Below are 14,445 nucleotides of genomic sequence, written 5' to 3'. Positions count from 1 at the left end.
TCTTTACTCAGAGAGTGGTACGAGTGTGAAATGAGCTGCCAGCAGAAGTGGTGGATGCAGGTTTGATTTCTATATTTAAGAGAAGTTGGATAAGTACATGGATAAGAGGGGTTTGGAGGGATTTAAACCAGGTGTGGGTCGATGGAACTAGGCAGAGTAGTGGTTAAGCATGTACTAGATGGGCCGAAAGGCCCATTTTTGCATAGAGTGCTCTATGTCAATAACTTTGTGCTGGTGGTGATATTGGAGGATGGTATCATTGTTCTGGGTTTATGGATTGGACTATTGCATTTATCGACTTGTTCAGACTTACGATTTTATATTCAGTGTTTTTTTTATCACCTGATCCTTTTCCATATTGTACGAGGGGAGGGTGTTTGTGGGTTGATGTTCTGTTAGTGTTTTTTTTTATGCGGGGCAAGGAGTTGTTTTTTGGGGTTGGATGTTCCTGTTCTGTTTTGTGTGAGTGGTGGGAGTGGGTTTGATGTTTCTCTCTGAATGACTTGCATGTTCTTTTTTTGTTTTGTGCCTACCTGGAGAAGACAAAATTCAGAGTTGTATACGGATACCTGCTTTGATAATAAATGAACCTGTGAACCTTTTTTTAACCTTTGCATCAAAGTTTTGATTGTATGATGGGTGCCAGTCAGGCAGTCTGCCTTAACCTGAATAGTGTCCAGTTCCTTTAGTTGTTGGAGCTGCACTCATCCAGACCAGCAGATAACAGAGCCTGGTAAATCAGATTATATTCAAGACCATAAAGCATAGGAGCAGAATTAAGATATTTGATCTATTCTTCCCATGTAGGAAGAAGTTCCCAATAGATAGATAATGTCCAAAGATAAGGGTTAAGCCATTTAAAACTGAGGTAAAAAATTTCCTCTTCTGCAGTTGTGAACCACAGAAAGCAGCTGAAGCAAAATAACAAATATGTTCTAGAAAGATCTGGATATTTTTCTTGGGACTAGAGAGATCAAGTGATAAATGGGATGGGAGATATAATTTGAAGGAATGCCCATGATCACATTGAGAATTTGGTGCTCTTCCTGAGCATGCGTTGGGCTTCACAGAACAGGTTACTTTCTGGCATAGGCATGAGATTCTGCAGATGCGAGATTTCTTGAGTAACACACACAAAATGCTGGAGAAACTCAGCAAGTCAGGCAGCAACTATGGAGGGAGATTTCACTGTTCTACTGTGAATGCCACAAGAAAATAAATTTCAGGGTAGCACTGCATATGGTGTCATGTACAAGTATTGATAATAAATAATTTTACTTTGAATATCAGTCAACGCTTTGAACCAAGGCATTTCATCGGGACTGGCCCAAAGCAACAACTGTTTATTCCTCTCTATAGAGGCGCTGGCTGACCTGCTGAGAATATCTGGTGAACTATTTCATAGCTGTTTATGGCATTTTGCTTTGTGCAATTGTTTATCGCAATATCTTCATTGCAACACTGATGACTGAAGTTTGAAGAGTTTTTGCAGATCTTGAAGTTGTGAAGTCTTTACCATTGACAATCTGCATGTACCCTGGGGACTGATTAGATAGAATGAGATGATAGAAGTTTTTTTTCTCTCTGCTTGCAGTGTGGACACCCATTGTGGTTACTATAATTTTAGTTGCTGCTGCAACATTGTGCAAAGAACAGGGAATTACGGTCATTGGCATATGCTTCGTGTATGAAATCTTTGTTGCCCAAGGGGTAAGTAATGAAATGTAAATGTATTGCTTATATTGATAGAATTCTAGTTCCTCATGGTGCATGCTTACGGTGCTTTTCTTAACATATATTGTAGAGCATCACTCAAGACAAATTACTGGAGGAATTCAGCAGGTCGAGCAGCATCTCTGGAGGGGAATAAACAATCAACAACTCAGGCTGAGACCCTTTATCAGGACTGTAAAGAAAGGGGCTAGAAGCCAGAATAAGAAGGTAAAGGGAAGGAAGGAGTACAGTTGGTAGGTGATAGGTGGGACCAGGTGAGGGGGAAAGGTGGGTGGGTGGGGGAGGGAGAGGAAGTAAGAATCTGGGAGGTGAAGGGTGGAAAAGGTAAAGACTGAAGAAGAAATCTACTACAAGAAGACAATGGACCATGGAAGAAAGGAGAAGGGGAACCAGAGCAATGTGTTGAGCAGATGAAGAGAAGGGGTGAGAGGGTAACCAAAATAGAGAATGAAAAAATGGAGGAGGAGGGAAGGGGAGTAATTACTGGAAGTTGGAGAAGTCAAGGTTCATGCCATCAGATTGGAGTCAAATTGAAATAGATGGCTACCAGGAGCACCAGCTAGCCCTTCGCGGTTGTCAGAGAGAAGGTGCTCGATAGTGGACTGGAGACACAACACTGCAGATGCTGAAATCTGACTTGGTAAACAATTAAATAATATTAATAATTTACTATAAATACAAGTCTGATTTAGAGTCAGAATACCACAAATTATATTTTGACTGATCAGTTATTACAGATAGGACAATCCATAATAACTGTCTGGATATAATATTACAGGATAAACAAGCAAGAAAAACTTATTTAATAGATATAGCCATTACAAACACACATAATATACATAAATCAATAAGTTAAATATGCTAAATATTTAAATATACAGAAATATGCTAAATTTAAAAAGGAAATTGAAAGACTATGGAACATGAACAGGCTATACATTGTTCCAATAGCAATATCTACAACTAGTGTCATCCCAAAGGCACTACATAATAGCATTAAACAATTAGGGCTGTGCAGTAATATCTATGTAAATCTTCAGAAAACCGCAATACTAAACATCAGAATAGTCCGGAAATTCCTAGCAATTGACAAATGAGAGTGCTTGCCTATGCCCGTAGTTCAGGTTTTACCTACTTGAGCTGAAAAAAAACCAATAGTAATAATGGCCCCAAACAGTCCTTCCAAGTAAGGGAACACTTCACCTGTGAATTTGTTGGGGTCATCTGTGTTCAGTGCTCCTGATGTGGCCTCCTCTACATTGGTGAGACCTGATGTGGTTTGGGGACTGCTTTTAGAGCACCTTCGTTCCACCCACAAAATGCAGGGTTTCTCAGTGGCCAACCATTTCAATTCCAATCCCCTTTCCTATTCTGACATACTAGTCCACCATTACCACAGTGACGCTACTTTCAAGTTGGAGGAGCAATACCTTGTATTCTGTCTCAGTAGCCTCCAACCTGATGGCATAAACATTGATTTCTCTAACTTTGGTAATCTTTCTTCATTAACTCTTCTTCAGGTACTCAGGCCTATTCTTTTCTCACCTGCCTATAACCTTCCCTTGGTACCCCTCTTCCTTCTCTTTCTCCCATGGTCAACTCTTATCTCCTGTCAGATTCCTACTTCTCTAGCACTTGACCTTTTCCACCCATCACCTCCCAGCTTCTAACTTGGTCACCCCCCCTCCCACCCAGCTGGATTCACCCATCACCTTCTAGCTTGTACTCTTCCACCTTCTCCCCCCCACCACCTCCTTCTTCCCCCCACCACCTCCTTCTTCCCCCTGATAAAGAGTCTTGGCCTGAAATGTCAACTGTTTATTCATTACCGTAGATGCTGCAAGACCTGCTGAGTTCCTCCAGCATTTTGTGTGTGTTGCATTAAGTAATCTCCCGGGTGAATGTTGATCAGATCCAAACTTTTTTCAGATTCTATTTCTGATAGCTTTTGTGGTACTGTTTATCACCCTGGGCTCCTGTCTCACCACTCCCCTCTTCTCTTTATACTGGCTATCTTCCTTCTCCTTCAGTCCTGATACAGGGGATTGACCCAAAATGTTAGCATTTCCTTTTTCCTCATAGATGCTGCTCAACCCACTGAGTTCCTCCAGCAGATTGTTGATTGTAGGGAAGTATTTCCATTGGCAGATAGGATGGTAATCAAAGAATCCAAATTGAAGGTAATCAGTGAAAGAACAGTCAGGAGATTGGGAGGATGACTGGACGTCAGCTGGGTCTCGCCCATTTTTCAGCTAGGCGGTGGGATTGTTCAGGGGTCACTGTCATAATGAAAAATTGATCCCGATAATTCAGTGTGAAAAAGCTTTTCCTCTTGTTGCTTCTAATTTTTTATCCAATCACCTGGAATTTGACCGTTGCTTATTAACCTTTCTCTCACAGGAAGCAATTTCTCCTTATTTCCACTTTTAAATATTTCATTATTTTGAATACATAAATCAAATATTTTCTCCAAAGAGAGCAACTCTCTCCATGTACTCAAAGTTCTAACTCCTGGCACTCATGGGAAGGCCAGTTCACACGTGATAAACAGACACATCCTTTCCCACCATCCGTCAGAGAAGGGTTTATTTGATCTCAGAAAGTGTTAAATAAACTATTCCAAACCTGGAGTGTGGTCAGATCTTCTGACACTGCCTTCAGTGGACAAAGAAACCCTGACTTGGACTGGGGAGAGTTCCTGACTGTTGCGTCTACATCTCTCTGGACAGCTTATTTTACTTCACAGCTGTTTTCGGTTGTGGTCAATCCAGGGGGATCATCTGCTTAATGAGTGACCTGTACAATGCTGGAGGGAACCATGGATCCAGCAACGTTTCACACAGCCTCCTCTCTGCCCCTATCTGACCCCTCTCTGCCCCTTCTAACTCTTAACACTAATCATGACCCAGTCTAAGAGAAAATTCCCATTCACACAAAGAAAGTGGTCCTTTTTATGCCCTTCAAAATCTCTTCAGTACTCTAGCATAACTTTTATACCAGTACCTTTCCATTCTTTAGTGGTATCAGTTGCATCATCTTCTCTCTCTCGCGAACTTTGACCTAGACAAATAATTCTGTAAGGAAGAAAACATTCTTCACTGCTATCTAATTTCAAGGATGCGCATTTATGCACATTTCCAGATGATCTCCATATTCCAGGCTGATACAATTTAATCTTTCAAATTTCCATTTTTTTAATATACAGTTTGTAAAAGTCTTGGGCACATATGGTAACTATAGTGCCTAAGACTTTTGCACAGTGCTGTATTTGTTAACATAGAGCGGAAAGTGAGTTTGTACATCTGGTGGGCAAAGGATGTTAGGAATGGCACGGGTGGAACTCTGTATGGCAGGGGTGTGGGACAGATGGCAGAGGAGTGCCAGGAGCAGGGGGTGGTGTGGGTGCAGACACGCCCAGCCCTGAGACACCAGGCAAGTCAAATGATTCCGAACAATTGGTTTATCGATCATTGCAGAATGTCTCTCTGGTGCTTCCTGCTCCCTCCCCTCTCCCTTTGCCTTTTCCCAACCATGATTTGCCTCTGCCTGCCCCCTTTCCACTCTCAGCCCACAATAGAGACCCATATCAGAATTATGGTTATCATCACTCACATGTGTCATGATTTTTTTGTTTTGCAGCAGCAGTACAGTGCAATACATAAAGTTATTACAGTACTGTGCAAAAGGCTTAGGCATGCTAGCTATATATATGAGCACAGTACTGTAGCTTCATTTGTCACAAGTACATCAAAATATACAGTAAAATGTGTCATTTTGCATCATTTCAAATCAGCAAAGGTTGTGCTAGGTAGCCCTCAAGTGTTGCCTCGCTTCCAGTGCCAACATAGAATGCCGGCATGTCACTAACCCTCACCCATGTGTCTTTGGAAAAAGGAGGTAACTGAAGAAACCAGAGAAAATTCACGTGGTCCGTTTTATTTTGGCATGTAGCAAGGAGGAATCAAATTTTAACTTTCTCCTTACAACATCTAGACCCAAAGCTTCATGTTCCACAACTTGCTGGAATTAATTGTGTCGGGGCACTAGGGGGCCACCAGAGGAGTTGATTTTTTTCCCCATTAAGTGCTCTTGCAATGTTAAAGATTGTGCTTTAATCTGTGATCTTTTTCAGTTCACTCTGCAAGTTCTGAGAGAGATCGTGGTCCATCTGGTCCAAGGAAAAGGCCATCTACCACCGTGGGTGCTCCAAACTCTCATCAAGCTTATTTTTCTGATGCTCAGCACACTTCTTCTGGTCATTGTCCGTGTCCAGGTCATTCAGTCCCAGCTCCCAGTTTTTACCAGGTAAGGTGTTTTGTCTTGAGCACGATTGAGAGAGATGGACATTGGTGGGTGGAGTGGCTGATGGAGAAAGATGGTGAGAAAGCAGTTTAAAAACATGGGCCCACTGATAAGGTAGTTGGTAAGAAATCTAACCTAAATAATTACTGGGATACTTCCTTGTCTGAAGAGAACATAAGCATACTTGCAAAGATTATCATTAAAGTCACTGGGTAAGCAATCCAAAGGTCCATACTGAGATCCAGAGGCTCAGGTTCAATTCCTCAGAATCAGGTTATTATCACTGTCTTATATGATGTATATTCTGGCAGCAGTACTCGGCAAAGTTATAAAAGTAGTATAAATTACAAAATAACCAAACATTGCAAGTAAAAGGAATAATGAGGTAGTGTTCATGGTTTTATTGACTGTTCCAAAACCTGATGACAGAGGGGAATAAAACTTTCTGAATACCTGTCAATATAATTTTGTAACTATTATCTTGGATTCTAAAATTAAGTTTATCAGAATCTAGAATCTAAAACCAGCGATGATAGAGTAGTGGTTCATGCAATGTTTTACAGCACCTGCCGTAATACTGGGCTTTGATTCCCACCACTGTCTACAAAGAGTTTGTACATGACCGTGTGGAATTCGTCCTGGTGCTCTGGTTTCCTTGCACATTCCAGATAAGACATATGAGTTATAGTTGGAAGTTGTGGGCAGGTTAAATTGGCACCAGAAGTTTGGACAATCTGCAGTAAAGACTGGATTGGCCGGGGACCTACACCAGACCTTTTGGGCAGAAGATTCAAAAGCCTGAAAGTACATACCACCAGACTCAAGGACAGTTTCTGTCTTGCTTTTATCAGGCTCTTGAACAGACCTCTTTAACAACACAATAGATCTTAACTTCGCAATCTACCTTGTTATATCATTTTCTTTCTATTGCACTTCGTTGTTTGATTTATTTATTGAGATACAGCATAGAGTAGGTCCTTTCAGCCCTTTGAGCCATGCCACCCAGCAGCCCCTGATTTGACCCTAGACGGATCACAGGACAATTTACAATGACAAATTAATTTGCCAACTGGCTTGTCTTGGATTGTGGGCGGAAACCCACAGGGAGAACTTAGAAACTCCTACAAACAGTGGTGGGAAATGAACCCAGGTCACTGGCACTGTAAAGCATTGCGCTAACCACTATGACACTACAGTTTCTCTGCAACTGTTACACTTTATTCTGCATTCTGTTGTTGTTTTACCTCTGTGAACTGTGTAAAGATTTGATCTGTATCAACAGTATGCAAGATGAGCTTTTCATTATACCTTGGTGCATGTGACACAGATAACACGACAGTGTGACACCAATACCAACAGCTGGAGCACAGGAAGATGAGGTGACCTTTATAGAGGTATATAAAATCATGAGAGATGATGAGGTGAAGGTTCATGCTCTTTCCCAGGGTAGGGGTCATTGATTTAAGGTGAGAGGAGAAAGGTTTAAAGGGGGCTCCAGGAGCAAATGTTTTCACACAAGATGGTGGGCATGTGGAATGAGCAACTGGAGGAAGCAATACATGTGTCACTTCCTGATGAGCAAATGGGGTGAAAGGGGAAAATGGTTATAATCGGCTCGGCCGTGATCTTACTAAATGGCAGAATAGGCTTGAGGGGTTATTTGAGCTACAGTGTGAACTCCCACTCCTAGACTGTACATACGAAAGGTATACCCCATTTTTACTTGTGTGTGTGTGTGCCCTTAACTCCTGGTGGAGTCGTCGGGGCACCGTCATGACAAGCTTTATGCTCATCATACGGTGTGTCTTGGGCATCTGAAACCTGGCGGAACCCATCCCTCTCCAGGTTTTTTTTACGAGGTCGAGTTGTTAGCTTGACACTCAACCCAGGCACAGATGGAGAGCATGCAAGGGAGCTGGCCGGATTCGAACTCGGGACCTCTCACCCCGAAGTCCAGCGCTGATGTTACTATGCCACCTGCCGGCCTTTTATAGTGCAAAGTTTCAAATTAGAGGTTAGAAAAGCATTTGGATTTAATATTTACAAGATACTGCATGAACTTAGCAAGTCTGGCAGCATCTATGAGGGGGACTAAATAGTTGAGACTAACTCTGATACATTTAACAGTAATTTGAGAGATCCGCAGAATCTCTTGTGTTTTGGATTTAATATTTGTTGGCTAACCTTGCTTGGCCAGTAGGTGGGGCTGCAGAGTTAACATTTAAATTTCTTAAAAATGGGGTGGTTAAAACTCAATGGAAACAATTCATTTTTGCAGGCAAATAACTCTGCTTGGAGAAAAGGTTGGACAGGGTATGAATGTAATTGGATCAGTATTTATTAAAAATGTCTTTTAGTCCTTTACATCCATGCACAGACCTCCGTTGATAGCCCTGCCCCCCTTACCCCCATCCCTATCTATTATTTTAGTCTAGTTCTCTTTCTCTTTTTCCCCCCCTCACTATAATCTCCTCCCAGCCCTACCTTTCTTTCTCTTTTATTTCCCATAATTCTCCACCTTCCCCCAGCCCATTTCCCTCCAGCCTATCACTTCCCAACTCTCTACTTCATCCCTCCCCCCACTTCTTATCCCCTCTCCACCATTCCATGTTACTTCACTCCTGATGAAGGGCTTCGGCTGGAAACGTTGTCACTACCTCCTCCCATAGATGCTGTCTGGCCTGCTGAGTTCTGCCAGCATTTTGTGTTACTAAAGAATGGAATAGGTTTGAAGGGCTGAATAGGTTTGAAGGCTTGAAAGTGTCTGTTCAAAGTTTCTGAGTCTCTTAATTTTTCTTCAAAGTTCAAAGTAAATTTATTATCAAAATATGTTACTTATTATCAAGTAAGATTGAAAGAATGCAGAGAAAATTTACCAGGATGTTGCCAGGACTTGAGGACCTGAGTTAGGGGGAAAGTTTGAATAGGTTAGGACTTTATTCCTTAGAACATAGAAGATTGAGGGGATGCTTGATAGACGTTTACAAAGTTATGAGGGGTATAGATAGGGTAAGTGCAAGCAGGCTTTTTCCACTGAGGCTAGGTGAGACCAGAATTAGAGCTCATGGATTAAGGGTGAAAGATGAACTATTTAAGGGGAATATGAGAGGAACTTCTTCATTCAGAGGGTGGTGAGAGTGTGGAACAAGCTGCCAGCAGAAGTGGTGTATATGAGATTAATTACAACATTTACAGACAGACAGAAATACTTTATTGATCCCGAGGGAAATCGGGTTTCATTACAGCCGCACCACCAAGAATAGTGAAAAAATATTGCAATATAAATCCATAAATAATTAAATAATAATAAGTTAATCATGCCAAGTGGAAAAAATAAGTCCAGGACCAGCCTATTGGCTCAGGGTGTCTGACACTCCGAAGGAGGAGTTGTAAAGTTTGATGGCCACAGGCAGGAATGGCTTCCTATGACGTTCAGTGTTACATCTCAGTGGAATGAGTCTCTGGCTGAATGTACTCCTGTGCCTAACCAGTACATTATGGAGTGGGTGGGAGTCATTGTCCAAGATGGCATGCAACTTGGACAGCATCCTCTTTTCAGACACCACTGTCAGAGAGTCCAGTTCCACCCCCACAGCATCACTGGCCTTACGAATGAGTTTGTTGATTCTGTTGGTGTCTGCTACCCTCAGCCTATATATTAAGATATTAAGAGGAGTTTTGAGGGGGGGGTTATGGAGGGCTGTGGTCTGGGTACAGCTTGATGGGACTAGGCAGATTCTGTTCTGTGGTGTTCTATCACTCTACGTATATGTCACTATATACTATCTTAATTTTCTTGCAGCATCACAGAAAGACAAAAGAAAAGTATAGAATTAATGAAAAACTACATCCAAAGTATCTTTTTCTCCCAGGTTAAAATGTTTAATACCAGAGGGCATGCTTTTAAGGTTAGATGGGGTAAGTTCAAAGGACATGTAAGGGGCAAGATTTTTACACAGAGGGTGGTGGATGCCTGAAATATGCTGCCTGGGGTGGTGGTAGAGGCAGATTTACAGCATCAGGGACTTTTAAGAGATATTAAGATAGTCACATGAATGTGAGGAAGTTAGAGGGATATGGACATTGTATACGCAGTTAGTCATTTGATTACTAATTTAATCGGATAAGCACAGCATTATGGCTGAAGGGCTTGTTTCTGTGCTATACTGTTCTGTTATACTTACAACCAACAAATGTGCAATAAATATATTAAATAATATTAAGAACATGAGTTGTACAATTCTGTGAAAGTGGGTTCATATGTGTGGAATCAATTAAGATCTTGTTCATTGTCCAGGCTCTTAGTCACCTTCATTTAAAAGAATGTGTAAAATATTGTCGGAAAACATTCCTCTGAAATACCATATGATATTTTGCTACAGGTAAGGCACTATATAAATACAGATTTTATTTTATAAAAATTGATTTGTTTTTACAGTCTGATGTTTGGATTTCCTGTTGCAGGTTTGACAATCCAGCTGCCGTCAGTCCGAGTCCTGCGAGGCAGCTCACTTTCAACTACCTCTTGCCCTTGAATGGCTGGCTGCTTCTGAATCCATCCGAACTGTGCTGTGACTGGACAATGGGCACTGTCCCACTTGTGGAGTCAATCTTGGACATTCGAAACCTTGCCACTGTTGTCTTCTATGTTTTCGTGGCCTTGTTGATCTATTATAGTCTTCTTTATCCTGGTGAATCATCTCAAGTTGTATTAATGGTAAGATTTCAGATTAAAGAAAAAATATTTAAAGATTATCGCACACAAAATGGTGGTGGAGCTCAATAGGTCAGAGAGCAGTTCCTGATGAAGGGTCTTGGTCTGAAACATTGACTCTTTATTCCTCTCCATAAGTACTGCCTGGTTTGTTGAGTTCCTCCAGTATCTTGTGTGTGTAACTGTGGATTTCCAGCATCTGCAGAATCTCTTGTGTTTAAGATTTAAAAATTACCTTTATTTGTCACATGTACAGTACATCGAAGCATACAGTGAAATGTGTCATTTGCCACAAATCAAATCAGTGAGTATTCTGTTGAGGGCAGCCCACAAATGTGTTATGCTTCCAGCGCCAGTGTAGTATGGCCACAACTCACTAACCCTAATTCATGTGTCTTTGGAATGTGGGAGGAAACTCGAAGGAAACCAATGTGGTCATGGAGAGAACATATGAACTCCTCACGGACAGCAGAGGGAATTGAACCTCAATCTTACAGCTGGCACTGTAAAGTGTTGTGCGAAACGATGCACTACCATACTGCCCCACCCCCGAGACGGCACCAAAGGCTTTGCTGAGTTAGTAACACATTAAGGCATTGGCAGAGATTTTTGAGCTCAAGTGTAAAACCAGAGTGTTACAAATTCACACTACTGTTGAAGCATCCAAATTGATTCTTGGAAACTTCAACTTAAGTACGAAATAACTGATTCAATTGAGCATTAAGCAGCTGAAGGCAAGAATTTTCCTAAATTATCTTCTTGAAGTGAGTCTGTGCAATTGCTGTTGAATTACACTCCAGTCTAAAATCAAACTGCCACTAACTGTGTAGTGACTCCCTGGGGTTGAAGGTTACAACAGTGAAATGCAGGACAAAGACTTACTAGCTTGAAATCTGTTCTACATCTCTCTACCTATTCCAATTCCTTTTCTGCATTCTAAACAATGCTCAGGAAAAGATGCATCATCTTCCCATTTTCTTCAAATCTTTCTTTTTTACACAATATCCATTCCCTCACGTTGTTCTCTGTAAAGTACGTAAAGCAATGTTATTTACTATGGTCTATTTAATTTTTTTGTGTGTTAGATTCATTAAAATCTCCATTTTTGGGAATGTTTCACATGGCTCCAATGGTGCTCTTTTCTTCCAGGCACTTTCATTCATAGCCTTGCCATTTATTCCGGCATCGAACCTGTTCTTCCCTGTTGGCTTTGTGGTGGCAGAGCGTGTGCTGTACGTACCAAGCATGGGGTTCTGTTTGTTGGTTGCCCATGGATGGAAGAAGATAGCAGGAACACGGTATTGTTGAAGTCATGTTTCATCCTTAAATTCATGGAGTCATAGAGCACTACAGCACAGAAACAGGCCCTTTGGCCCATTTAGTGTGTGCCAAACTATTATTCTGCCTGGCCCACACATGGATCATAGTCCTGCGTACCCCTCCCATCCATGTACTTATCCAAACCTCTTAAATTTTGCAATCAAGCCCATATCCACCACTTCATTGGCAGCGTGTACCACCTTCTCACCACCCTCTGAGTGAAGAAGTTCCCCTCAGATTTCTCATAAATATTTCATTTTTCACCCTTAACCTATGACCTCTAGTTCTAGTCTCACCCAACCTTGGTGGAAAAAGGTTGCTTGCATTTACCCTATCTATATCTCTTGTAATTTTTTTTATACCTCTTTCAAGTTTCCACTCATTCTCCTATACTCCAGGGGAAAAAGTCTTCAAGTTCTGGCACATCTTTGTAAATTTTCTCTGTATTCTTTCAAGCTTATTGCTACCTTTCCTGTAGGATTGTGACCAGAACTGCACACAATACTCCAAATATGGCCTCACCAATATCATATACAATTTCAACATAACATCCCAACTCCTGTAATTAATAATTAGATTTCTGAAAGCTAATGTGCCAAGGGCTCTCATTACAACTCTATCTACCTGTGAAGCCACTTTCAAGGGGTTATGGATCTGTACTGCCAGAAAATTAAACTTGAGTCCACAGATTGCTCTGTATTGATTATTAGCTTCCAGCACAGCAGCAGTGCTAGAAGTGTTGCAAAACTCATTGTCATAATTCTTGTAATTCATAAGTGAGTTCATGTGCATATGTCTGTCCATGTGTGTACCCCTAACCTGTGTGATCTTTTCCCTCTTCATCTCCATGCTCACGTATGTGTGTGTGTGCCTGATAAAATCATCAGTGGCCTAGATTCAAAAGCAAGAGGATAACCAGGGAGAGGGTAGGATCACTCAAGGATAAAGAGAGGAACATTTGCTTGGATGCACAAAATGTGAGTGAGGTCCTTAATGAGTATTTTACTTCAGTATTTACCAAGGAAAAGGACACAGAGGACCAGGAGATTAGTGCTGAGTGTACAAATGATAAATATGTTAGGGCATTTGGAGGTCAAGGAGGAAGAAGTGTTGGGTCTCCTAAAAAATTTAAAGATGGATGTCTCCAGAGCCTGATGGGATTTACCTCAAGTTATTGAGGGAGGCAAGAGATGAGATTGCTGGGGCCTTGACCAGTATATTTATGTCCTCTCTAGGCACAGACAAGGTTCCGGAGGTCTGGGGACTGCCTAATGTTGTACCTCTTATTTAAAAAGGGAATTAAGGGAAAATCCTAGTTACTATAGACTGATGAGTCTCACATCAGTTGTAGGAGAGGAGAGGAAAGGAGATCTTGCAGAAGCATATAAAATTATGAAAGGGACATTTGATTTGGTTAATTGGAATTTTCTTTACAGAGTTTTACATAGTTTTGGTTTCCATAACACAATTATTAAAACTATACAGGCACTATATGACAACTCTACTGCTAGGATTAAAATCAGTGGATATTTATCAAATAGTCTTACCCTAGAAAGGGGCACGAGACAGGGTTGTGCATGGTCACCACTACTCTTCGCATTATATTTGGAACCATTAGCTCAATACATCAGACAAAATAAAGATATCAGGGGAATTACTATTAAAGGGACAGAGCATAAATTGGCTTGTTACACGGATGACATTTTGATCTATCTAGGGCAACCAACATACTCTTTACCTAAATTGATGCAATCCTTTGAACAATATGGTCAATTATCAGGATACAAGATTGACATAGATAAAACCCAATTACTTTCATATAACTATAGCCCACCAAGAGAAATTGAAAGTAGATATCCCTGGGCATGACAAACAGAGTCTTTCAAATATTTGGGCATCATTATGCCAAAAGATTTGGCAAAATTATCAGAATGCAATTATCAGTCTATATATAAAAAAATTAAGATATAACAAGATGGAACCTAATTCCTTTTTTTAGTCTCAGTTCAAGGATTGAATCTATTAAACTGAATATACCGCCCAGACTATTATATCTCTTTCAAACCCTGCCAATAGATATTAATCAAAATCAATTCAATGAATGGAACAAGATGTTATCAAGATATATTTGGCAAGGTAAAAGGCCCAGAGTTCGTCCCAAAACTTTGCAATTAGCCAAGGAAAAGGGGGGGGGCGGGATGGGGTCTACCTTCTCTTAGAGATTATTATTTTGCAGCACAGTTGAGAGGCTGTGATGAGTTGGTACAACCCATCATATTTCGCTCAATGGAAAAACATTGAGGAGTGTGTACTTCCCATCCCCATACAGGCAATTTTGGCTAATAACAACCTACAAGGGTACATAAATACTATTC

General features: G+C 41.0%; 1 protein-coding gene across 2 annotated transcripts in view; it reads left to right on the top strand.

The window, feature by feature from the left end:
- Positions 1–14,445, top strand: part of tmtc3 (transmembrane O-mannosyltransferase targeting cadherins 3) — a 138,134-nt gene that overhangs the window by 49,442 nt on the left and 74,247 nt on the right. For both annotated transcript variants that reach the window (XM_073058857.1, XM_073058858.1), the window contains exons 5-8: positions 1,595–1,710; positions 5,867–6,039; positions 10,501–10,753; positions 11,900–12,048. In XM_073058857.1, coding sequence (XP_072914958.1) covers positions 1,595–1,710; positions 5,867–6,039; positions 10,501–10,753; positions 11,900–12,048 — 691 coding nt within the window. The remainder of the gene's footprint in view (positions 1–1,594; positions 1,711–5,866; positions 6,040–10,500; positions 10,754–11,899; positions 12,049–14,445) is intronic.

Source organism: Hemitrygon akajei, chromosome 10 (genome assembly GCF_048418815.1).
Source record: "Hemitrygon akajei chromosome 10, sHemAka1.3, whole genome shotgun sequence".
NCBI classification, from domain to species: domain Eukaryota; kingdom Metazoa; phylum Chordata; class Chondrichthyes; order Myliobatiformes; family Dasyatidae; genus Hemitrygon; species Hemitrygon akajei.
This window is presented reverse-complemented; position numbering and strand designations above follow the sequence as displayed.